Source organism: Kryptolebias marmoratus, linkage group LG14 (assembly GCF_001649575.2).
Source record: "Kryptolebias marmoratus isolate JLee-2015 linkage group LG14, ASM164957v2, whole genome shotgun sequence".
In the NCBI taxonomy this organism is placed as follows: domain Eukaryota; kingdom Metazoa; phylum Chordata; class Actinopteri; order Cyprinodontiformes; family Rivulidae; genus Kryptolebias; species Kryptolebias marmoratus.
Genome location: NC_051443.1, coordinates 15,755,710 through 15,782,071, shown reverse-complemented (window position 1 = coordinate 15,782,071; position 26,362 = coordinate 15,755,710). Strand labels below are relative to the sequence as shown.

Genomic DNA, 26,362 nt, shown 5'->3' with positions numbered 1-26,362 from the left:
AAGTGCTTGTTAAAGTACTTAAACAGCAGCTGGATAAGCAGCTACAACATCTTTATATCTGTGCTCAGTTTCAGGCCAGTACGAGCTTGAACTGAGCCTAACTCAGAGATGTTGGTTGGGTTTCATCCATGTGTGTTTTCAAAAAAAAAAAAAAAATCATGGTAGAGTAAGTGCATAAGTCCTAATTCATGTATGTTCATAAATAACCCACAGAGGAGCTGGAACTTTAAGCTGGAGCATTATTTAAGAGCAAAAAAACGCAGAGATATTTACACTTTTAAAGGTCTAACCCAACCACTTTTCTCTTCCTTGTGTCTTTCCTCGTGTGTTCACGCCAGTCGGAGACCCCCACCTTCTCCAACCCACTAGGCCTCCGAGCTCCTCCCTCCCCCCTCCGTCTGTCCGCTCCTCCTCTGGATGAGCGGCTTCTACAGACAACAGCGCCACCTTGCTGTCATCTCCTGCTTCATCTGACCTCCACAGGCTCCCCTCCCCTTCTCTTTTTCTCTTCATCACCAAACTTCCTCACACACCCCAGCCTCCTAAACTCCCTTCATCGCCCTACTCTCATTCCTCTGTTTACTCAGACTCTCATTCCTCTGTTTACTCAGAGATGCCGAATACTTGAAACACATTTGCATGACAAATTTAACCCCAGGTTTTATCGTTGAGACCAGTTATTACATCCTAACAAACAAATAAGAGGCGATTTACTGCAGAATGTTTCTCCTTTTAAACTAAAACCTGTAAACATCTGCAGATTTAGCATGATGCTTCACTTACCTTTTTTTCCTTGGTATTAGTTTTTCTTTTGTCGAATATTTTCTGCTTCAATTGCTCTTTTTTAAAAGAAATACTTCACCTGACAATACAAGTCCTGTATCATTACCACAATGTTGTATTGCCTGTTATAGACAAACAAAAGGCTCAAAACAATTGCACTTAATAGTAAAGCAGTAGCAGAATGTTCTAAGCAAACACATCAGTTTATAAGGACTTAATATATTTTTTCCAGTATATCAAGCTCATGTATAAGAGGAGTTGAAAGTTACTACTTACAGAGATACAAGTACCTTCCTGCATGTTTTGAGATAGTAAAAACTTTAATGCAACTCTGCTTTTTTTTATGAAGAAATATGAGTCCTGTTTTTTTCCCCCCACATTTTGCAGCATTTCAGGTTCAGGAGATAAAAAGTAACAGTTGCAAACTATCTGTGAAGTATTTCTTTAAGGGAGGTGATGCAAGCTGAAGTGATCTGGAAAGTGCATCACCGAAGCTTTGTGTGTGTTTTATTTCTTCATTGTTGTTTCCAGGTTTTGAGTTGTAATTGTTCTTCCCCCCCAAAATCGTACGCGAGGACACCTAAATCTTGTTTTATCGCGTCTGGTTTGAACATTTTGTGCCCCTCGCTTGTGTAGTTTTGGGGTTCCCTTTTATGCATTTCATCCCGCCAAAAAAGGTTCTGTTTTATTTCCCCCAAAACTTTAGGCCAAATAAGGGTGGGCCCTCTCGTCCAGAGAGCCCCCTGCCACCATTCAACTCTTAAAAGGAATCTCCCCTGCACCTCCTAAACTTAAAACCTTCATTTACTATAAAAAAAAAAAAACAGACTCCAGCATCCATCCACCACTCACTCTTTCATTCAGATGAGGGAGGAGGGCTGAAAAGAAATGAGGAAGGGATGGATCACCTCCTCCGGACGCTGCAGCTTTGGACGCCTGAACGGAGGAGGGCTGCTTCAGCTTATCTCTCCCTCTCCGTCCCCCTCGTCTCAGAAAGTCAAGCGCCTGTCAGCTCTCCTTAAGAACCTTTTAAAAACGTCTCCTGAAACTGCTGTTTATGCTTTTAGACAACCTATGCAACAAAGAGAGAGAGGAAACTGCATCGGTTCCCTGTGTTTTTTCTCCTTGTGCAGGAATCATTATTGCTGTTGAAGCTTGTGGAGGTGAGGTGTAAATGTAGTAAAATGTACAGAAGTACCACAGGATGTACTGTGGAGAACTGCATGACGCCAATCAGAGAAGAATCAGAATACTGATAAACCCGAGAGGGAAAAACTCTGTGGCCTGAGTTGCTCTTTAAGACTGTTAGACATCGTTTTTATCCAGATATTTACAGGAAAAAAAAAGGCTAGCCTTAAGTCAGGGTCGATCACATTATGCATCAAACGTTTTGATAAAAAAAAACAGGGAAACATTTACCTTTCTATTCAAGTTGATGATCTGCTACTTCCTGTTTTTTTTTTTGTCTTTCCCTTTTTATTCTACCTTCTCTCAGTGGTCACGGGGGTGAGTGAGAACAGTCTGTGCATCAAACCTTCAAGCACTCGTCGTGTCGAGTCCTTACATGGTTGAATCCAACCCAGCTCCCCGTCCCTTTCCCTCCCCCCGCTGAGCTCCGCTGTCAGTGTAACGTGTTGTATTTTAACCCACCACCCACACACACCAGGGGGTAAAAAAAATCCACATCTTTACCCCGATCGCCATTCCAGTCATTCAAACACTTGTGCATCTTTTTACTCCACTCTGCAAAGCAAGCACAGCAAAGCATATTCTCCTTATTTATTATTGGTATTTAGTTGATTATGGACATATCCTAATGCGTTCTTATGTATATGTGTGGTGCATTTTATTAGACTTGTACTCTCCCTGTTTAGAGAATTTAGTCTGCAACATATAAAACAGCAGAATATTTAAATCAGTACCAATAAACGAGTATGCTTATCGTAGAATAACATTTAGCAACGACAATAAGAGAATAAAGTGGTTTCGGATGTAAATGGACGTTGGCAGGTTGTTGAATACCGCCGCTTGAAGCAGGGAGAGTGTTTTTGTTTTTGATGAGTGTGTAACATCAACCTGCAAGGCTACTGTACTCTACCAACGCATTAAACACCTCTGAGTACTGTAACGAGTCCGATTTCTTTGTCTTTTTTTATTTTTTAAATAAACTGATGATTAAATAAAACTCTCACTGGGTTGTCACATAGATGAGGTTTAAAAAATATATCAGTAAACATTTTGGGAGAAAATTTACAATAGCTGTCAACATTGAATCCACTTTGAGTAAAAATATCCCTGCACCGGTTTAAAACTGATTCTGGTAATAAAGGAAGAAAAATCGGAATTAACTTTAAAAGAGCAGCCATCTAATGGAGGAGATATACAGTTTGTTATTCAGCAGAAATAGAAAATATAAGCAGATACAATAGAGGAATAAAAACCGTTATTGTGTAATATAGTTTATATGCAATATTGTGTAAATATGCCTTAATACACTATATGGACTAAAGTATTTGGCCACAAAAACAAGAGTTGTATGGAGTCAAACCCACCATTTGCAGCTACAAGAACTTTCCCTTCTTTCGGAAAGCTTTCCATGAGGTTTTGGAGTGTTTCTGTGGGAATTTTTGCCCATTCTCTCTGCAGAGCACTCAAGAGGCTAAGCATCGATGTTGGACAAGAAGGTCTGGCTCACAATCTCCGTTCCAGGACATCTCAAAGGTGCGTGATGGGGTTAAGGTCAGGCCTCCGTGTGGGGCCAGAAAGTCTCCAACTTGCATCTTTATGGTCTTTACTTTGTGCACAAACGTCTCGGTGAGCTGAAGCAATAAGACTGTCCATCACTGGAGATAAGGAAGAAGCCCAAACCCTGACTGAATTCAAAAATTAATAGGTTATTTTCAAATACGTTACTTTCACCCATACAGTGTAAGTTTAACACAAAATATAACTCTTTAGCAAACACGTTTCAAAATAAAATTACTAATGTGTTCAATGTGATACATTTACCATTAAAAATGCAAACAATAATATTTTACTGTTTGCATGTCTGTCTATATGTAAACATCTCATGACCCACAGTTGAATGTGCTGTGAATGTACAACTGATTAAACTTTGGAGCCACCGACCTTAAAAGAAACCAAAGAATGCTACAGCTCAGACAGTTTTACATAATTTAACCTACACTCGAATGAGACTGGTTGGACCAAAATGGCTACAACTCCATCTCAACATAAGATGATCTCTAGACCTCTGGCATGAAAGGCGGCGGGCGACATGCATTCCTTTAAGAACTGATAGGCCTTTATTATTATACGACAGGACATTAATATTACGAAACCACCATCATGTAAACAATGTCACTGTTCAAGACTTTTCTTTTTGTTTGTTTTGTTGTCAAGAACAAACTGAAGTACTGAAAATGTACTTAATACTAAAGATTCTAAGTAAAACACCATTTACCTGCTTCAGGTGTGTTTTAGTGCGACGTCTTGTCTGCAACACACAACACGTGACACACTGCTTCTGTTGCTAAATCAATTTTATTCAGAAGGGGAGAAAATTTTACTCAAAGGGGGGGAAAAAAAAAATCAGAGCAGCATTCAAATCAGGTCACTCAGTGATCCTTCATTCCAATCCAACATTCACTTCAAGTTTTAATATAAACTGATTAGTTGAGATACTAACTTATACCAAATAAATAGAATGTTTTCCTCTTTTTTTTCTGTCAACCTTTGTATTAAATTGCAGCCAGTCAGTAACCACCGACATTTTAACTCTGCATTTAAAGACATACACACAATCCAGACTGCCAGTAAACCTGGCAAATTTAGCTCCCCCCTCCAACATACATCAGGCATAATATACAATATGTTACACAGTTACAGTATATACAACGCCTCCTTTACAGTAAAGACATAAATGCTTTTTTTTCTTTAATTACACATAACATATTAAGCAGTGAACCAGAAACATCTGAAATTAATTACCCACAATGTTTATTTCACGCAGCCCGAAAGGATTTTATGTATATTTTCTTCTAGAGACGGACCACTCCCAAAGAAAGTGAAAGGGAAAACAAAACATTTTATTGAAATTTGTGAGATTAAAAAAAAGGGCAGAATAGGAAATTTTAAAACCAGAGAAGGATGTGAATAAAACTACTCAAGCCACCTGGTTCAGGGTCGCCGCTCCGTACTTTCCCTGCAAACGCCACTCCGAACGTATGGCAACTACATATTTTTAGGTTTCAGAAACACGTCGTGCTTTATAATACGGCTGGATCAGTTTACAACGGCTTTGATTTTCTAGTGATAAATACGAAGCTTGCAATTTCATAGTTTAAGAAAAGAGGACACCGCAAAGCTCAGACATTCAAAACAAGCAAAACAATTAGTAAACGTCTTATTAGCTGTCCAAGGAATCGAGGATCTGCTCTGAATCGATATTCTCCAATCTACTTTTAGGAGCACTAGTACATCTGGAGCCCCAATTTTGCTCAAAATTGAGCAATCCTGATCTTAAGATTCGCTTGTTTCTTTTTTAATGCCCCCAAAAGGTTTCTGTGGATGTTTTTCCTCCAAAGCCTGAGTGGTCCCTCACCTACGGAAATTGGTTTTTGAAGCTAGTATTATTAACGGTGCCTTCAATAGGTATTTTCTTTACACCATGCTCATCCCGAGCGTTCAATCTTTCAGGTAAATTCAATAAAATCCTCAGCTTGAAGCTTCATAGGATTTAGGGATTCCCCCCCCGTCTCCACTGAAACGTCACAGTCCAAACAGCTGAAAGAGAAGCTTTGTACAGTTTTAGTGCAATCATACTTCTATAATCTGACAGAACTCTACAAAAACAACAACAACAAAAAATAGTACAAAAGATGCAATTTTGGCTAAATAAACAATCTGATTTTCCAGCACCACACCCCCATACACACACACACACACATCCAGTTTGTGTAATAATGACTCTTTCGATATGCAGAACTGTCAGAAAACGTAACAGAAAAAAGACAGGCTCTCATTAATAGCGTCAATTTTGTTTATGAAGTTAAAGACCCCCAAGGAACCAGAAGTCCGGCTCGTAATGAAACTGCTGAAGAACAATGAATGTGACTGGAATGGCGAGATCAGCCCTGAGCCCCAAAGCTTCACATAAAGCCAAAGTGGGACGACTTGAAGAAGCAAGCCCGCCGCACTGAAACCCGACTGGAGGAAATGCCCATCGTGCCTTCATTACTTTATTTATTTATCTTTTTTTAACTTCACGGGGTCTTTTAATTGCATCTATGCCCTTTTTTGATCTGATCAACCACCAGTTTGTAATGAGGCTGACGTCTCTCAGTCTAAGCAGATGTTTAAAACACCATGACACGAAAATACTTCACAACTATTAACATTAGGTGATGTACAAACAGGAGTTATTTTCAGTGTTTGACAGAAAAAAAGGGGGAGGGGGGAAGGTTGTAACTGAGACAGTACCGATCAGCAACACTCTTTCCTCTTCTTGAACTTCGTTGTAACTTAGCGAGCTCATGACTTCAACACCTGAAGTTTAAAAACTTTGTGTGCACCTCATCCTGACTTCTCTTCACCAAACCCATCTTCTCTCTGCACCCTTCTCTTCACATTTCACATACTGTTAAATATTTGGGTTGTTACATTCGACTGCAATGCTGATTTTTTGGCATGTGTACACTGAATTAAAAACTGACATTAGCAATTGAAAAAGTTGCAGAAATAAATTGCAGATTTTAACAGCTCTTTAGGTACTGTACCAGCAGAGGGACTGACTACACAGTACCTTTATTGCACATTAGTATGAGATGGGTGGCAAGAAGGGGACAGAAAATTCAAAAATGTAATAAGGAGAGTAATCAATTAGCATTTTAGAATACCGATTATCTCCCATTTATGACAAAAACAAACATACAGAACAAAAAGGGGCATTTCGAAGCAACCTGGTCAAAGATATTTCCATCTATGACCAGCTTTAAGGTGTCAAATTTCATAGGAAGTGTTTCTAAATCCTGTCAATAAGCTACAGATGTGGTGAACGGTGGGGTTTTAACAATCCCCCACATCTCAGAACGTGTTCATTATGTCTCAGACACACACAGCTCACACCACCAGGATCTTGACTTCGTCCTGTTCGTCAGGCCGGTAAAAGAACGGGATGCAGGGGTTCTCTCCCATGAAAGGTGCTGATCGCTGAGCTCCCTGCGGGTTCTGGATCTCCTGAAGAAGCTGCATGATTTGCTGCGCTGTGCCGTCCTCTTTGGGCACCAGGGGTTTGGATTCAGTCTGAGCGGACCCAGACGGTAACGACAGGGACGAGGCCGCTTCAGAACCTCTGTGTGGCTCGGACAGAGGGTTGACCTCCATAGCTTCTGAAATAAACAAAACAAGTTGGAGCAGAAGGACACATTTACTGAGAGCACAGACAATAAACATGTAAGTAGAATGTTTCTATTTTGAAAAATAAAGCCAGAACACTGTAGTTTATTTTGAAAGGTTTATAAAAGTAGAAACTATAGTCGCAGATGAGCTCAGCTTTACTGTCAGAATATGTGCATCCCACTCTATGTTGATTCATTGGACCGGTGAAAATTAAATACAAAGATCCCCAGCAGGATAAGTCCATGTACCAAAAGGCTCTGTTTTGTTAGAAGGTTTCTGAGCTGCAGGAAGTGAGTAAACTTGAATTCACTGCGAGTCCCAACCATGTGGCTGTTTCATGTTAAGCAAAAACACGAAACAGACAAGTGTCCTAAATCAGAAAGCAGCAACTGAGATTTTCACTCATTAAGAGAGCTTTCTTTGCTTTTAAACAGTTTGTTGCTCTGCTGACACTTGTTCGATTGTTTAGCCCTGCATGAATGAAAGAGAGAAGACTACGAGAAGTACCAATTCCTCCAAGTTGGTTTAATGTTTGGAGCAGAGGCTGTTAGATGGACGGGGGGAACAGGAACGGGGATATATTTTAAGAAACCTGAGTAATTATTAACAAATTTCAAAAGTGTTTTTACCAAAAATGCCAATCTCCAATTCATATTTCTTCAGCAAGGAAATTTTCTTCTGCTTTTGTCCTACCAGTCCTTCAAAATTAGTTACGCTTTTTGTCATTAATGTACATATTTGTCACAGAAACAAAGCAAATTTAAACTAAAAAATAATTACTGTCAATTAGAGTAATGATTATGAACTTTTTTACCTGTGTCCTCATTCCAAATTGCCCCCGTTTAGTATTTTCATCTTTTATTATTTGACCATTAACTGGAACAAAAACTGCAATGTTCTTGTTTTGTGATTTGGTATCTCCTTGTGCTTACCATCTCCACTGACAGCATTAGGATCGGCCTGTTTATGTTCCTGCTGCTGTGAGTGCGTGCGCTCCTCCCCGACAGGAAGCAGGTCTGGGTTTGCTGTTCCCATTCCGGCTACAGCTCCAGCGTAGCGGCTGTACCAGTCGTTCCTCTCAGCCACCAGCCTCATGACGAGATCTTGCAGCTCAGCCAGTTTTGCCTGATTGACAGTGGAGATAAAAGTGACTCAACAGGGCCAGAAAAACCATTTTTAAGTCAACACAAAACACAGTTCTGCCTTCTGTTAAAATAATCACTGACGACAGACTGAAAGCATAAAATGTAGGAGAGAAATGGTAGTTTTTATTTTGCGAAGGCAATTACTGATCTCTAAAAATCATCTGGACAGTTTCATTTTGTTTGTAATTTAATCCCACTTATTAAAACCACACAACCTGTGACAAATATTTGTCAGGACAAGAAATAATCCTAAAATACAGTATTAAAATACAGTAAGGTGACATCCAGCCCTGTCAGTCTTTGCTGTTTCCAACAGGCACAGAAATAATCTGTAAAAAAACCCATCTGGAAACAATGTTTGCAAGTTTTAATAAACCTCTTCCTCTACAGTAAAAGGAGACTATGCACAACCTTCATCTCTTCCTTGTCCTGAGCCAGCATGTTGATGTATTGCTCTTTCTCTAAGTGCTTCTGCTTCATGATGGCCCGCTGACTCTGGTACAAGGCTATGTACTCCCCTAAAACAGAAACACAAAAATGTAACCAAATCTACGACAAAAAAAGCATATTTAGAAGCATATAAAATGTATGAATGTATGTGCAATGAGCAATAAAAATGGATTCTAAGAAAATAAAGTAGAATGATGTCATTGTTCTGACTGACCTATAGTGTCGGTCTCTCCTGACAGCTGAATGCAGCGGTGCTCCAGTTCCTCCACTCGCTCCTTCAGATCAGCTTTCTCCTGCATGAGGGAGGTGAAACGCTGCTGAAGCTTATCCATCGCAGCCTGCAGGGCCTGATGTACTTCTACCGGCACTCCTCCATCTGGAGATTGCACAAAGAATACTGAAATTTTACATCGGGATCTTTGTATATTACTTATTTTAAGACTGTGTCAGAGGATGTAAACAAGGACTAAGTCACCATTTTGTTTTCTAACCTGAATGCTCCCGACAGTGTTGGTCCTGACTCTGATTGTGCTCATGATCATTTTCATGGGCAGGTTTGTAGTTTAGATGTTGCTGCTCAAGTCTGAGGGCCACAGCGGCCTGTTGGCGGGCTGCCATGTGGAGCCTGCGCTCTTCCTCCAGTTGCCGCCTCACCTCGTCTCTTTCAGCTTCCAACTGCGCCAACGCACCACGGATAAAATCCTCCTGTTGGCGGATCAAGAAGTGTTGATGAGAACGGTGTGATGGAGCAAAGCACATGGGCAAATCAGGCGAGTAACACAGTCACACCCTACAGCATGAATCAACTCTATGCAAAGATTTAGTTGAACTCATGTGACATACAACCTGTTTCTTTTGTTTTATATTTAAATGTTTTGAATAGAAATTATACTGATAAATACTTTTTCATTCTTCTTTCATTCATTCTTTCAGGATTTGAGCAGCTTGATGGTATTTGAGCCAATCTGTTTACAAAAAAGTAACTTCTAAGATGGTAAAAAAGCAATAACTATATGTTTATGATACAAGATCTATAGATTGTGACGGGTCACTTTGAAACCTGAGACTTCAGAATGTGTAATACTGATAACCAGATTTACTGTATATAAACAGTTTTGAAATAACATTCATAACCCTCCTTACCATTTCTTTTTGGCTCTCAAAGTCTTCTGGAATGACAATGGAGGAGGACTTTTCAGGACTTTCTTCCACTGATTGGTTTTCTACTCCATCTCCTAAATCACACAAGAAAAAAAACACAAAGACAATTAATAACCCTTCCACAGGTAACAACTATAGAGCTACTTTGTTTGTGGTTAGGCTACCGTGGTTCATATTGTGTACCTGAAGCTGCAGTAAAACAGCAGTCTTACATTGTGATGTTAAAAACATTTGCTTTCAGGTGGTGTAGATCAGACTGAAATTGCAGCACTTCTTTTAGAAGTCAGGTGCATTACATGGTCTCATTTCTTGGGAAACTTTTTTCTATTTAACTGAATACTGGCAAAACAACACTTGCCTTGGTTTCTGGATACTGTCTCGAGGGCTGAGCTGGTGAGTAGCTCCTTTACTTCAGCCTTCAGCTGCTCGTTGTCTCTGACTAACTGCTCCAAATGCTCCTGCAAAAACAAATATATAAAACAATAACTGTAAAACACCTCGTGTGTTTTAGTGCCAGGAAGACATAATGGGAAGGAATAGTATATACCCGTCATTACATGGATAAAGACTTTTTTTAATTAATTACATAAAATATTCATGCTGCTTTTTTAAGCAAAGAACTAAGCATTTGTTTGTGACATTTTATCCTCCTATTTGATGATTTTATTCTAACTCACTTTGGATCAGTCCAGTCAGCTGCTTCATATTGTTTACATGCAAACTTTTCTTGCGATAAAAGAACAGGAGAATTTCTATCTTAGAACATTTAATATGGATTTTAATGCAGCCTAACAGTCACTTAAATCACTCCTTTCTATAAATATCAGTGGTGTTAAGTTAGTGGTTTGTTACCCTCTTCAGAACATTGTTTATTCAACATTCTGTCACACAAATTTTAAACATTTCTATCATACACAACAAAAATTATTAAGTGGGAACAGTGGTCAGCGTCTGTGTGCACAGATCCATATTTTGTTCTAAGCTCTTATTTTTACTCGGCCTTCACAGTGTGGTCATGAACTGTCAAAGACAATAAAGAATTATTTGTGCAACACATACCTGTGCTTGTCTGAGCTGATTGTGACTGATGTCCAGCTGTGCGCGGCTATGACTTTCATCGTGCTGCAGCCGATCCATCAGCTGGCTCTGCTGCAGATACTGCTGGTGGAGCTGTTCCCTCTCTGAGGCCAGAGCCTGGTAGCCGGCGCTGTACTGCTGCAGATGGGCCACCACCTGGTCTCTCTGGTCCATAAGACCCTGCGTCTCCTGACATTTTAGCTCCAGCTGGAGGCAATGAAGGGAAGAGGGACATTAATGCCAAAGAATAAATAAATAAAAATACATCAGGAAAGTTTCATTTTTGTGTAGTGTGTGCTGAGTATATCACCTGCTCTTTGACATTGTGCAGTTCCTCCTGCAGCTCACCCATCCTGCGTGCAAGCTCCTTTTTAACATGTTGCTCTGACTGGATGGCAGTGGTCAGCTCCATGTTCTCATTAGTCTACAAAATGGAGGAGTAAGATTAGATGAAATTTGGCTTCAAACAAGTTTCACTTAAAGGTAACACTGAAGTTGCACATGTACTTTAAGAACTTGAATGAAACCAACACAAAAAGGAAACTACAGGATGATACATTAAGACACGAACATTTCTGTCAGTATTATCTTTGAAGAAAAATAAAATATAGTCAGATTTTTGGCCTCACCAGTTTGACAAAGCCGTTCTGTAACTCAGCCAACTGGTCCTTCAGTGTCCGGTTCTGGGTGAGAGCCCGGCTTATCGTGGCCTTGTCTGACTGAACATCCTCCAACATGCGCCGTCGGTCCTCTGCCTCCTGGACTTGGTTCTCCACCCGGCTCTCTAACTCCCCCAGGCGAGCCTCCTGCTCTGCACACAGGCGACTTAGCTGCTCGTTATCTCGAAGCTGGGGGAGACATTACAGAGGATTAAACAAAAAACTGAAACCACAGATTAAATCATTTATGCTTCTTTTGAAATGTCAAAGACAAATGACTGACATAGGATGAAATATTTTATATTTTTATATACCAAGATGCTTAAATAAAACAAGTTAATGGCTACCTGTGATTGGTATTGTGCAGTAACAGCATCTTTCTCTTGTTGTAAACTATGGAGGGCCTCCTGCAGAGCCACCTCTCTCTCTGATGGCTCCGAGGACTGAGGTTCTGCAGCACTTTGGGCTTCTTTCTCCACAGATAATAATGCTAAAGCAAAGTAAAAAAAGACAGTTATAGTTAAATAATATATACACCAAATCTGCATAAAGCATAAACATGGAAAAAAGCACTGGGCATAAAAACATCATCACAATGTATCAAGTAATGAAGAATTTCTTGTTTTTGTTTTCCTCCTTTCAGATTATTAACTACCACATTTTTAATTAGAGCCACGTGTATCATAGTTTATAGAACTAAACAACAAAAGACAACCTACTTAATTTGCTACAAATCAGATAAAGACAAATGTAATAAACATTTTAATGAAGTTTAATTTCAAATGTTTGCATTAAATATTTTGCAACAACACAGCTTTTAAACAATAAAACACCTGAGACTTTGTTTTTGAACTTTGACTAAGTCATTACCAAGTAGATGGATTCTGAGAATCATTTTAACTAATGCCCCTCACACAAGCAGCTTTTAGTTTTAGTCACTGTAATTATCTAAACTTAACTGGGAAAACTAAAAACCTTGATTGTTTTGACAGATTATCCTTATCATAAAGTGATGCCTCCTCCTTCAAAAGAGATTTTTCTTTAAGCTATAGTCCTCGGTTTAACCCCCTACTTTAAAACTGTCAAAATATTTTGACGCTAGTGAAAAGACAAGCAGCATGTCTGTCTATACAAATGTGTGCTGCTGTCTTCGTTTTCTTCACCAGCAATCTGCTTCTCATTTTATTTGACAAGTGCACCAATCAGGCGTACGTTGCTCTACAACAAAGTTCTTCACACTAAAATTCTGCAAAGTATTGAGAATTTAGAAAAGCACTGCAGCAGGCCTGTGTGCATGTCTCACCTGCATCATTTTTTAACTTTGCGATGCTGGCCTCCAGTTCTTGGACTCGGTTGATGTTTCTGTCCCTCTCCTCTGCCACCAAAGAGACCTTCATGGACAGAAATTGACACATTAATTAGTACTTGAAACAACTATTTTTGTAACTTTAGTAAAGCAGAGTTTATGCTGATGTGCCTTTACCTGTGTTAGCAGTTGCTCTGTTTTGTCCTTCCACACACGGCCTTCCTCCTGGATCCGCTCCACATAACAGTCTCTCTCTGTCCTCAGCTGGTTAATAGACTCTATAAGCTACAGAAACACAGTTATAACAGGTAAGCCCGTAGTCAGGGTGTTGTCTTTGTTTTGTACGCAGCCTGTGCTACAGTCACACTGTAAATCTTTGCATCTTTTAATTTTGGTGAAGTTTCACAAAGTGCTTTACACGGTCTTTCTCATTCACACAAAGAATCTTACAACGCTTAATTTAACAGGTCTTTAATTTTTCGCTGTCAACTTTAAATCAATAGTCATTGTGTAAGCTAGCTTATGCAACTCATAATTTCAATTTTCCTCCTCATAAAGCTTTGCATAAAAATCTAACCAGCCAGTCAGGGTGAAATGTGCCTCATTAGAGGGTTAAAGTCAAAGAGTTATGCAAAAATGAATACAGGGTGGCAAGTCTGCCAGAGGTTTGTAATGCTGAATTTCAACTCCAAACTTCTTAAATACATACAAAGATTTACATGGACTGACAAATGCCAATACCAACCTGGTGACTCTGTGCTTCCAGCTGCTGCTTCTGTTCCAGCAGTAACTGGACTTGCTGGTTTGCATTGGTGGGATCTGACTGACTGGAACACTGTAAAGAAATCAACACATAAATACAACAGATTAAAAAAATGCCAATATTCTTAACTTGTTTTTCTACTGCACAAAAGATACCATAGATAAGTTGTTAGATGGACGTTTAACTAAAGGTCTAACAGTAGCAGTGACTATTGTGTGGCAATGTCACACCCTAACTGTTACCAAACAGTCTAAACTAATTCTATTAGCCAACAGCATTACAGACAGAAGACAAAGAAGTTAAATTGTGTTTGAACTGTGAAAAACTTTGCACATACTTGTTGTAACATGAGGTCAGCTATCTCAAGCCTCTTGCGAAGATCGTCTACCTCCAGCCTCAGCGCAGCATTATCTTGTGTACTCAGTCTGAACTGCTCAGACAGCTCTGAGTTTTGTTGCTTTGACTCTTCACTCACATTGCTGTAAAAGTAACACAGATTATTTCTAATTTAGCACATTCTTTAATGACTTGAGACATCTGCACATTCCATCTACTGCATTACATACCACATGATATGTTGAAGATGGCAAGTTTGAAGTCACTAGGAAATACACTGTTTTATTGATTATAACAAAGTAAAATTACTTACTTGACTCTAAACATCTCTAGCCTCAAACTGTCTCTTTCCTTTTCAAGTTCTTTGTTTTGCTGCAGAAAAAAAAATACATTACTGAAGCTTGGATAACATGACAAATAACATTTCAAGGAACAAAAAATGAAAGAAATAAGGAAACGCTTCTTTATGTGCTCCATTTCTGTTACCTGAATACAGATGATTATATCTGTCATTATATAGAACTCTGCGTTATCTTTAGCTTAGTGAATTTTATGATGTATGTTACCTTCTCAAACTGTTTCTGCTGTGATGAGACAGTAGACAGAGTTCGCTCCAGCTCTGAAACTCTCTGCTTTGTTGCTTGGAGACGGTTATTAAGCTCCTCTGCCTCAACTACAAAGTCAGAAAGAAAAGAAATACACACCATCATGCATATAATCATACAACTAAGCAATGGAAAGGATAATAGACAACACCCACACACCTGTTTTCTGCCGTGCAGCCTGTTGTGTGTATTGTAGTGCTGTTTGTAGCTCAGATTTCTCTGACACCAGAATACCAATGGTTTGAATATGAACCTTGGGAGAGGACAGGTGAACAAAGAGAGCATTTCTTCACGAGACTAGATAATGTTTGATTACATTACATGTCCCCTATTTAGTTAAACTAAACACAGGTAATTATTGAAACAATACACTAAAAATCCCAGCCTTTACACACACGCCCTTTGCTGTGTGAGCAACTGGAGGTAAGGAGAGTTGGAATGGAGAAGCTGAACATCGGACCAGACTTCTTTCCATTTATAACAGTGACACCATGCGCTCGTAAACTGATACACTATGTGACAATATGGTGAAACTCTTTACTAGTTTTTCCTGTTATGACAATGCTGCATGCATGCTACAAAAAGGTACACATCAGGACAAAAAACAAAGCAAAAAAAAAAAAAGTCGCCTCAAGAGTTTACCTGCAACTGCTCCCGCATGGCTCCTTGCTCTTTTGTAAATTTCTGTTCAAATTCCTTTCGCTCCTGAAGGCAGAAAAAACACAAAGCTTCTAAATGAACAAGGTGGAGCTGAAGGTCCAGCAGACTAGAACAAAATAAAATGAGAGTAAAAGTGCCGCAAAACAGCGAGAGTGAGAAAAACGTCCAACCTTTTGTAACTGATCTGAGAGTTCCTGAGTTTGTTGTACCTGCCAAACAGACAGATTACAACTTTATGTTTAGGAAAAATAACATTTTATTTTTACTATCCCGTCAAATTTTATCCCATGAAACATAAACAAATTTCTGAAAATAACCTCATTTGCATGCCAAGCATAACACTGTTGTGCAAAGGACATGAATACTAAACCTCTTTGGTAATTCATGTTTGTTTGAAGCTCTGAGTTCACTTGTGGTTAGAGTGCTGAACTGGCTCGACAAGCTTTTACAATCATGCTAAAGAAAACAGATTATGAAAGCCCTGGTCAAAATGTGCCCCTGAAGGGCTGCTTATGCTGAGTTTATACTTTGAAGATTACAAGTTAATCAACCTGAGCAGCAAATAAAAATGAGGGGAAAAAAATGCATGCAAAATGTTCTCCAGGCTATGATGGCATGCAAAGCCTATTACAATACACAGACAGACTCAAATAATTGTAGAAGAAAGTTAACACCAAGGCACAAAAATGCACACACACATATGCATTCACACAGCTTCTTACCAGCTGGTCTAGCTTGGTATTGAGCTGAGAATTTGTTAGCTTGCTAGAGTCCAGGGCGGCTGCCAGCTCCTGGTTCCGACTCTATCACGTGCACACATGCATCCGGGAAACAAAAAAAAAAAAAGAAAGAAAACAAACATAAAAAAAAGAGATATGGATAAAGTGCAGTGACCAAAGTCAAACAAAGAGCACAGGAGAAAGATAAATATTCAAATGTGACACATTAACATGGAGGCAAAAAAATGGCACTGTGGAAAAGAAAAGAAAAAAAAAAAAAGCTTTACGTGATGAAAGGTGACGCAAATAAAAATGAAAGTAGAATTATGGATTTAAAAATAATTTATGGGGCCAACCAAAATGTAGCAGAGCCTTCATAACAAACCATTAGAAATAAAATGTGCCCAGAATCCATATGTGCAAAAGTGTTCTAAAAATGTCAAATTTAGTGTCAAAAGATCGGTGTCGTAATTAAAATGACTCAAAAAGACCCAACAAAGATCTTTGGGGAGCAAAGTCTCTCTTTACTGCTCACATAACATTTCTTACAGCAGGTATATAGCAGAATGGAACAGAGAAACATGCTCTTATAAATCTCAGAAATATACTTTTCTATGCTTTATCTGTTGGCAAATCATTTAATATGTTTTGTAATATTTCATATACATGTACATATATTTTCTGTACTTTTCTTAAGGCTTGCTTTTTTTTTCTTGACGTGCTTTTTTAGGTTAGAAAAATCCTTTACGCTGGGTTTTGGGAAATTCAGCCAAACATTTCATACTGCCAGCATTTAAACACGCATTTTATTCTTTGAAAAGAAAATTAAAGCTACGCCAGATAGAGTGCAGTCTGGAGACACTATAAAGATCCTGGCCTGACACTGATCCCAAAATTTGAACGCTATCATGTAATGATAAACGGTATCATATGCGAAGGTGCCATTGTACTGGAAATCAAATATGCCACAAAGTAGGTTGCTGATACTTTACAGAGAATTAAATGTTGCTTTAATCTAGAATTATATAATTGGGTTAAAGCTTGGGTTTGAAATACCAGAAACATGTCACAGGACAACTACAGTATTAGAAATTTGGATTTCTTTTTACCTCAAGTTCTTTCTCACTGACAGAAGGTGCACTTTCCCCATTCACGTATGCAGCAGATGACTGAAACGACACAGACTCTGAATTATACACTTCTAACAGACTTAATTAGGTGCTTTAAATATTTCATAGATTTACAAGAAAAAAGGTTATTCACAGAGAATAATGTGTGGCTTGTAGAGGCAGGCTACGAGCACCGTCTTTGCAGGTTATTTTAATAAATATAGTGAAAATGTGTGGATTAAAAAAAACAAAAAACTTAGACCAATAGAAACTAAGAGCAAAAATGTACCGGTTGCATTGCAGACAGTTCAGCAGCAGTAAGAGCTGCATTTCACCGTAGTAATGATAACATTAGAATATAACAATATTTAACATTTTATAGAGTCAACTTAACATGGAGCACCTTTATAGTTTACTTTGACTGTGCAAATTCAAACCAAGTTCAGAGCAGATACTGTTTATCAGGTTGGTTTTATGTACCAGTTGATGGTGTCAGTGTGCTTCAGGTCATTCAAAAAAGACTGGCAACGCTGAAAATGCTTTTACAGCATTCTTGCCAACAATAGGTGCAACACACTGCTTGAAAGTGTGCATTTGTGGTGTGTTGTTGTTAAAAGCCCAACACTGTACAACAGAAAAAGAATGTGATAGAGAGAGAGATGGCGAGGCGTAGGATGACGCCGTTGGGTGTAACAGCATACCTCAGAGACCAGGCCGTTTAGCTGCTGGGAGAGTTGTCGCAGACTCTCTGTGGAAGACAGCGGTCTGCAGGACAGAAGAGACAAATGATACACGTTATATAAAGAATATTAACTGTTTCAGACTACGATTAACAACACAGTTAACTTCAGAATGGCATAGTGGAGTAAAGGTTGTGCTGTATTTACAGAATTACTGCCAATACCGGTATATTACAATATTTTAAAGACCCCTTCACACAAAGATCGTGAAAAATTACAGCTAAAAGAATGCTACAATTTGCTGCTATTGAACACAAAATTCTTTCACAATGAACTAAACAGTATGGTCTGAGTGTGCTGTCCAACAACATTCCAGTATAACATAAGCAAAGTTGGGACATGAAACATTATCACATCATTAAACATCATAAAATCTGAAGTATTATTGATTCTTCGTAATGGCACTCCCTTTAAACAGATACTGAATTTCCTTTTTGCATACTCTATACACAGAACAGTAAAATGCAAAGGCAAATTACAACTCAATTTAAGGCAGCGTGAAAGGACATGAGATGTCCTATTTTAGTAGAAAAGGCCTTTATCAGAAATAGGACATTATAATTGCTTCCACATGTAATGTGTAATAACACAAAGCAACAAATATCAAAACAACAGCTACATAAAACCTTAACAGAAATTGCTTGTTATAGCTCTTTAATTACTTCTCAGCTTCAACAGATAAATTACAAAATCTGTCTCCCATTAGAAAAGAATTGTTTTAGTAAGAAGTAAGATAACACACCTATTTTGCTCCTTTAAACTCTCATTGCCATTGGTATCAGAGCAGTCCTGCATAAAAAAGAAAAAAGTTAAGAGCAGAACTGATATAGAGTAAAGGAAGATTGTAAAAACATTTGGAGCAGGACATCACAGAAATACAATGATATACTTTGGATTAAAATACAAAAAACACTTCTATAAAATACTAAACTCCTCTATTAAGTACACAAACGTTTACACTGATAATGTTGACCATTACCAAAATGGATTAATATTAACAGAGACAGAGCACATTTTAAAAAGCAGAGGCAAACAGAGAGACACACCTGCAGCTCAGTGTTGTGACTGACAAACTCAGAGTTAGTAGCAGCGTTAGCACTAGCAGGGTTAGACACAGGTGAGCCGTGGCCAGGCTCGCCGTGTGGCTCCTCCTGCAGCTGAGGGACAGAAGACCCCACGGCCTCCATGTCAGCCAAGGTCTGGGGTAACACATACACAAAAACGCACAAACTCTTTTAATGCAGTTATCAGCGACAGAAAGACCACAGGTACTCTGCAAACCATATGAAGCTATTTGCACTAATACTGTACAGTAAAGATGAGTGGTAAAATAATGTAGGTTACAGTTTATCTTTAGATAATTAAGTAACAATATGTCGCTAATAGGAGAGGAACATGTAATGAATAGATGGAGAGTTAAATGGCTTATAAAACAAGTAAAGTAACTCATAGTGACAACTATAATAAGATGTTTTAGTGATGCCCCAATATGTCTCACACATTCCAGGTTTAATGAGGTGAAGAAGATGGATTTTAATCTTAATATGAAGAAAATTATCACAATAACCAAAATAACCATTTTTGCAATGCAAGTAAAAAGAATGCAACAAACAAAAAAGCAGCCAATTGAAAAATGAGCACAAATATTCTTGTTTTTCTTGAGGTGAATGGCCTTCATTACGCCTTTAGCAACACACATCGCAGGTATGCAACTAATATGACTGTGCAAATGCCAAACATTCACAGTGAACATCATGAGACAGACATCTCCTGGAAGAAAAAAAAAATTGTACTGAGTATGCAGTGTTTGTTCAACAAACACAAGACACTGTGTCTATTTGAACAAATTTGAAAGTTTCTTAACACTGGTTTAAATTCTTCATACGCTTTTTGGTCCATGTGACAGAAAGTGAAGTGTTTGATAAATGGATGTAAGAAAAATGAAAACGGCACAAGAGCGGAAATAAAAAGATTGCCATTCACAGCAAGGGTGAAGAGAATGAAAAAGTTAAGTAAAGCAGAAGAAGAGAGAGAGAAGCTCACCTGACAGGTGCCGTTAGGTGGGAGGACTAGTCCATTGCTTTGACTAAGTGCTTTCAGAATAGCATCAAACTACAGCAAAAAGAAACAGAGACTAAGAGAGAGAAGTAACAGCAAAGGGAGCAATTTTACCTAATAAAAAAGCGGTAAGAAGCAGCTACCACAAGGACAAGGGCTAAAAGTGAGTGTGCAGAAAAAGAAATGGGGGTAAACAACAACAACAAAAAACTAAGGAACTACAGTCCAAGAAAACAGATCATGACTGAACTTTTATTAAGACCTTTACTCCCTGCATAATCACAATGACTGAATTAAACAAACTTGGGCTGAATTAAATTAGAATTGAAGTCATTAACTTTGTCCTTGAAGAGCTTTAGTATTATTTTTATGACTTGGCTCTACATACACAGATTGATTTTTTTTTAATTTACCCGAATAACCCAATAAAAACAAACCAGGCAGCACTTATAGACAATTAAACTTTAGCTCTTGAAACTCAGTATACATTTCTAAACGCTACTATAGTGAAGTAGCATAGTTTCTTCTAAGAATAAACTGAATGAAACTAAATTTAAAAGTCACTGAAATGACTTGATGAAATAAAAAAAGAAAAGAAAAAGAAAAGAGAAGTCATACAGAAAGAAACTGGGATAGAAAAGTTTCACATTTTAGCAGCAGAGAGACAAAAAGTGCACTTCTGGACAGAAAGGTGAAAAAGAATGCCTCTGTGATTGTTCTGCAAAGGTAAAAACCTACAGCAAATGTGTGTGTTTACTGTCCCACAAATGCCTCTTTAACCAATTCAGTGTAAGGCTCAAGTTTTTCTCTGCTGCAGACTGACTTCACAATAAGTGGAACAGTGAGAAGCACAGCAACAGCTGTCTAAAGAATGGGTCTAAATGCAGGTCAAATGTCATCAAGCAGAGCCAAGTGAAGCGCATGTGCTGTCTGAAAGCAGTACACACGTACACATCGCTTCTTCAGTTCACTTACTTTTGATATTGACGTGTAACAGATGTGACAAGTGGTTAAAAAAAAAAAGTAAACCGGAACGCCAAGAAGCTCATGTCGTGTGACTCTGTGGCTGGCAGCCCATATTTTCTACACATTTTATGCCATTACTTTTTCAAGAATTATGAGAATCAACAGTAAATCACTGGTTTTGTTACCAGTCTGTTAGAAAGTGTAAAACGTAAAGACAATAGAGGAAACTATGACACGTCAGTTAAACACTCAATTCAGCATTTAAAATGTGCGTAGGTCTTTGAATTTTAATAATTACAGCAAAAGAAACATTTATCAAAATGCACATTATCCGAGACAAAAATATATCTGAATATTTATACATACTTTAACTTATACTTTAAGAGAATATGTCACCTTTCACTGAACATCGTGACCCTAAAGAGGTCATAATTATGATTAAGTGTCACAAATGTGTCACATGTTTAGTTTTTTGGTCCAAAAAATTTGAAAACTTAATCAAGAAGACATTTACAAAAAACAAAGGAATTTTAATGAGCACGTCAGTTTCTTCTATCAAAAATAGCCAAGAAAGCAATATTACCAAGTTGTTTTAAAACACTTGATTTGATTGATCACCACCAGAACACAGCCAGATTGTCTGGCACACAAACGTGTTGCGACCACCAAGGTCAAATAAATGAAGAGCGTATAACACTTACATTATCAGGGGAATCTCTGTCTGTTGAAGGTGCATCTGGTTGGCTCAGTTCCTTCACTTTTCTCTTCTTCTTGGATCCTGCTCCACTTCCTCCTCCACCCTTTTCTCCTCCTATAGAAGCAGGGGAGCTCTTCTGCTGAAACTCCTTCAGCTGAACAACACATGTGAAAGAAAAAGGAAATAAAGAGGCTACCAAATGTCTGAATTGGCAAAAAAACTAATGCTTTGAAACACTGACGCATGTTCAAGTTTTTAATTATTAATAACTTTACAACAAAAACAATAAAACATGTGGTTTCAATGTATAATTACAGGGCTGCAAATGCATTTTTACTGTGAGCTGTATTTGTGAAGGCCAAAACAAAGGTCCTGATCAGTTATTGTCTGATCTAACCTGCCTTTTCCCTACCAAGTGCACAAACTTTTAAGGATGTACCTTTACCACATATGGTCTCTGCAATGTTTTGTTTAGACTTTGGCTGCTTTTTCACTCATTTTCTGCTCACTCCTTGCACCTGATCACAGCATGGTCTGCAGATGTACTTTAGGAACGAGGAAAGTCAAGCCCACAAAATATGAATAACATTTCAAAAAAGTGGGGCAAAACTGCAAAGCTGTCAGCTGTACCTAAATACAACACTGGTTTATAAACATTTTAAGTCTGAAACACTCATAGGTAATAGTTAAACAAACCAACAAATAAATAAAATAGTGAAAAATCAACCAATGTCCAAGGTAGCACATTGAAAAACCTTCAACAAGCCTAAACTAGTTAGTATTGCTCAAGATCACTTTAAATGGTTACAACGAAATCCGGCTCCTTTAAAGCAAACTCGGTATAAATAAATACTGACTTGACAATTGTGTACAGGACTGGAAGTAAAGATTACACGTAAAGGTGAAAAAAGAAAGTATATAATGATATGGGGCCTACCTACGACAGCTGTTGTAGGAGACTAGAGGAATAATAGGGAAGCAAATGGAGCGAGCATTTTCAAAATACTGCTTAAATCGCAAAGAAACATCAAGATCACACGTCCGCGACATTTTGGGGACACCGAAAAACGCCGAAGAGTACTTTCCTGAAGCTAACACATGATAAGGCCATATTTCCGACAAGCCTAAAAACACATCTAGCAAAAGGCACCAGGCAGGGCAGGGAAGAGGGGTGTCAGCTGTCAAAACACTCCCCGTCATTCTATCCTCCTAACTGGGCTACAGAGCTAATTTGACTGTTAAATTCCTTTAGTTTGTTTTCTTTATTTGTGTACAAATGTTACTTGTAAGATATTTTTTAAATTTCTGCAGACAAGTCGAAAAGCTGTCCGGCTTCCTTGTGGCATTCCTTCCACTCACACGTAGTCAACTATTCATTAGCAGGTGAGCTAATAGAGGCCCACGGGAAGCACCGGTGTTTCCTGCGCGATAAGGCCCCACATGACCGCGAGAGGCGGGACACGCGACGGCGCAGAGGTCGGACGACGTGTAATGACAACACCCCTGCTAAGTCAAGAACTAGTTACCAGAACAACAACCACCAATACCGATAAAATAGGCTCACACACTTGACACGGGACAAATATACTCCGTCTAATTTAGCCAAGACAAGTGTAAAATACTTTACCTTTTTCTTAGCTGCAGCGAGTTTAATTTGCCTACTCTGGTCGGCCATCCTGCTACTCTGGTCAACCGACCGAACCACGTCATCAGAGTGGTGCTAAAAGGCCTCTCTGTCGGCAGGGGGCGCTAATCCCTAGCCGTGTTATTATACTATTCCAGGAGCCAAAGATAGACAGAAAAAAAAACTTTTTCTCCTCTCACGTTTAAGATGATAAAGAACGTAACAAGACCTACAGTTTAGGTCTATTTGGGCTATTATTACTTTATGATCTGTTCTCTGCCGTTAATATCAGTTCAGAGTTAATGTAACCAGTATAAGCGCCAGTCTGGTGTTTATAGTCCTCTCTGTCGACAGGGGGCGCTAACACCAGGATGGGATGCTCAAGAGCTCAAAACTAACTAACCAACCAACTAACTAAATAAATAAAATCCCTGACATGTAAAATGGTTTAAATAAGGAAAGAAGGCCTGTAGTTAAGGTCTATTTACCCTGTTTTTACTTCATTATCTGTTTTCTGCTGTTTCTTTCAGCAGGCCTCAGAGTTGATAGTGATTGTTTATTTGAAATCAGAACTGCATTACCTTATCTTTTTCCAAAAATAAATGACCATGACTGGCTTTTGAGAGTCATTTTGTCAAGGATTATTTAGTCACATTTTATTATGTCTCTAAAACCAGAAATTAAACTAAACTAAACAATTTGAAACTTAAGAACAAGGCATATATATCTCATATAAGTTTTGAGCACAATAAATGTCCTGGTCCAAATGTGGCATTTTTTTAGTTAAGCTTTCAGGCCTTTGCTGTTTCACATTATTGCGGCTCATTACCAACTTAACCATAAACCTACACTTGTGACCCTGATTACAACACAATGATTCATAGAAATATGGATTATGTTGAAGATAAAATTCAAGTACAAAGACAATAAGTTTAAAAATGACGTTTCTGCTTACAGAAGAGAAGAGTGAAACATTTCAGCTACTGGTGTTTGCCACAATTTGAATTTGTGATAATGGGTATTAAATTAGAATAATCTGAAAGTGAGAGTAATCTTTGGTTCTTACTGTAATGTAAGAAACTGCAAAAATTGACAATAAGGTAAACCCATTCTGGTCTCTGATTAGTTTCACTTCCTTCAGCATTCAGACAGCAGGAACACTCCCTCGAGAGTTAAAGATGACCATGTGAAGCTAAGTGGAAGTCACTTCTGAAAATTGAAAGAGATACAGAAATTCAAAACTTCTTCAAACACATCCTCAATTTTACGTTTAATCTTTTGACTTCATTGTGTACTCGGTCTGTTAACACAGTTGTTTCGTTTTTGCGCAACCAAATAACATAATAACAAATAACACAAGAAGCCATGAATACTTCACACAAGACGCTAAAAAAAGTTATATAAAAATAAAAAATAAAGGCCATAAGCTCAGTAGTCTCTATATGGTGTCATTGCTTTTCACAAAGCTAACAAGTCTCATAAAACAGCAAAACATTTTATACATGTAAAATAATCATAGTGTTGGCTTTATTTTTAACCTAAAACATCTGGACTGCAGAGCTGAAACATTTAGACAATAAACAAGCAAAAACAGCAAACTTTATTCATTGTTTTTTTTACTTTACAAAAATGCATGAAACCTACTATATTTATATATATAAAATCATAGCATTTTGGATGATGAATTTTCAGAAGGTGAAATTGAAATGTCAAGATATTGCTTTTTATTATTTGTGTCAAAATTAGCTAAAACGTTTCACTTATTAAAAAAATATAAATTTCATTATCAAATTTTAAATCTCATAAGCATAATTTTATCAATACTTAGTCAGGGACAGATGGAACATTCACATTTGGTAATTTAGTCATAAAAACCTTAAAACATTAACATTTGTCAGCTAAGTTCAAGTGATATTGCATTCACAAAACAAATCATTTAGGGACCATGTCAGCGTAGGCCTTAGACGCAAGACTGGTGTGGAAAAATGAAATTCTTGGCTTTTTATTTATATTTAGAGATCTGTATAACAAAATATCTAACTATTTTTTAACACTTTCCTTTTTTTGTCTCTTGTTTCTAGAGCTTTCCGGAGAAATCCTAAATGACCCTCCTCCTCACAAAGACATTATTTCATGAATATTGTATTGAATCCTGAGAAAGAAACACATTTGGTCACTTAACTGCAGCTACACTAATCACATTGTTTTTGGTTTAAGAAAACCTTATGAAATATTTGTGTTTTATAAATCTGACTCTAATAGTATATGTTTTCATAAGAGGGAAATAATACAAATTTACAGTCTGTTTTGTCATTAGAATTTTACAGTTTTAGAATGTTACTCTTTTACAAGCATATTTTGATATACAGAAAAAAAAGAGTTTTAATACATGTATCCTTTAGCTCTTTATGTTTTTGAATTACATATCTAAAACATGCCTACATATAGTCCAGTGTGGAAACAAAATAAATAAGAATGTATACTAAATGTGTGATTACTGTAATAATATGCTGGCTAAAAAGTGTTTATTGTGAAATATAACAAATAATAATATAAATGGATGTATTTGATGCACATATTGTATGATTTATTCACAGATTTAGTATATGTTCTCTAATGAAACATCCTGGCAATGTACTTCATTTGATGTAACATTTGTTATGTTTGGCCTAAATAACAACAGGATTTGTACATTTGTTACTCATTAAGCGAGTCATCATTATGATACTTAATATTGTCACAGTTTCTACATAACAGTTAATCGTCATACAGTGACAAAAGTGGTTTATTATTAATAGGAAGAGAGAATACAACAAATGCATCACAAATTAAAAAAAAATGTATGAAATGTGACAATGAAAAGCCAATCGCCGCTCATTAGAGTGGCGTGTCGTTGCACCAACACAGTTCCTGACTCTGCTTGACAGACAGCCAATCAGCATTTGGCACAGCAGAACCATGGCACAGCGGAACCAAGATGGTGACGTCACTCCAAACTGATGTGTACAAATCAACGGCGGCCAGCGTGCTGCAGGTAACCAATCAGAGCGTTCCAACAAGCAGCTTCTCAGCCAATCGTAGGCCTCCACGACAGGGAAGCCATGA

The 26,362-nt window shown here is 38.0% G+C and overlaps 2 protein-coding genes across 15 annotated transcripts in view; one reads left to right on the top strand and one right to left on the bottom strand.

Moving 5' to 3' along the window:
- The window catches only part of dnm1a (dynamin 1a), a 49,894-nt gene extending 46,974 nt beyond the window's left edge, over positions 1 to 2,920 (top strand). For 6 of the 9 annotated variants that reach the window (XM_017407651.3, XM_017407644.3, XM_017407646.3 and 3 more), the window contains one exon: positions 339 to 2,920. In XM_017407651.3, coding sequence (XP_017263140.1) covers positions 339 to 369 — 31 coding nt within the window. In that variant the 3' untranslated portion in view covers positions 370 to 2,920. The remainder of the gene's footprint in view (positions 1 to 338) is intronic. The other 3 variants (XM_017407647.3, XM_025004032.2, XM_017407650.3) reach the window with 2 other exon arrangements.
- Positions 2,921 to 4,307: 1,387 nt separating this feature from the next.
- On the bottom strand, positions 4,308 to 23,363 carry golga2 (golgin A2). Of its 6 annotated transcripts, none has more exons than XM_017407872.3 (28): positions 23,261 to 23,363; positions 21,638 to 21,787; positions 19,956 to 20,024; positions 18,959 to 19,111; positions 18,655 to 18,701; positions 17,874 to 17,937; positions 17,173 to 17,232; positions 16,067 to 16,147; positions 15,515 to 15,553; positions 15,327 to 15,389; positions 14,844 to 14,937; positions 14,646 to 14,752; positions 14,393 to 14,451; positions 14,081 to 14,222; positions 13,726 to 13,815; positions 13,158 to 13,265; positions 12,978 to 13,065; positions 12,022 to 12,164; positions 11,645 to 11,863; positions 11,326 to 11,439; positions 10,998 to 11,222; positions 10,297 to 10,396; positions 9,921 to 10,012; positions 9,269 to 9,482; positions 8,992 to 9,153; positions 8,739 to 8,845; positions 8,115 to 8,307; positions 4,308 to 7,172 (listed from the first exon to the last, which is right to left on the bottom strand). In XM_017407872.3, the coding sequence occupies exons 1-28, from the start codon at positions 23,306 to 23,308 to the stop codon at positions 6,904 to 6,906; spliced, it is 3,300 nt and encodes a 1,099-aa protein (XP_017263361.1). In that variant the 5' UTR covers positions 23,309 to 23,363; the 3' UTR covers positions 4,308 to 6,903. The 6 variants fall into 6 exon arrangements, with proteins under 6 accessions (XP_017263361.1, XP_037835363.1, XP_017263363.1 ...); XM_037979435.1 differs by having other exon boundaries at positions 4,308 to 7,169; positions 23,261 to 23,343; XM_017407874.3 differs by lacking the exon at positions 16,067 to 16,147.
- Positions 23,364 to 26,362: the final 2,999 nt, after the last annotated feature.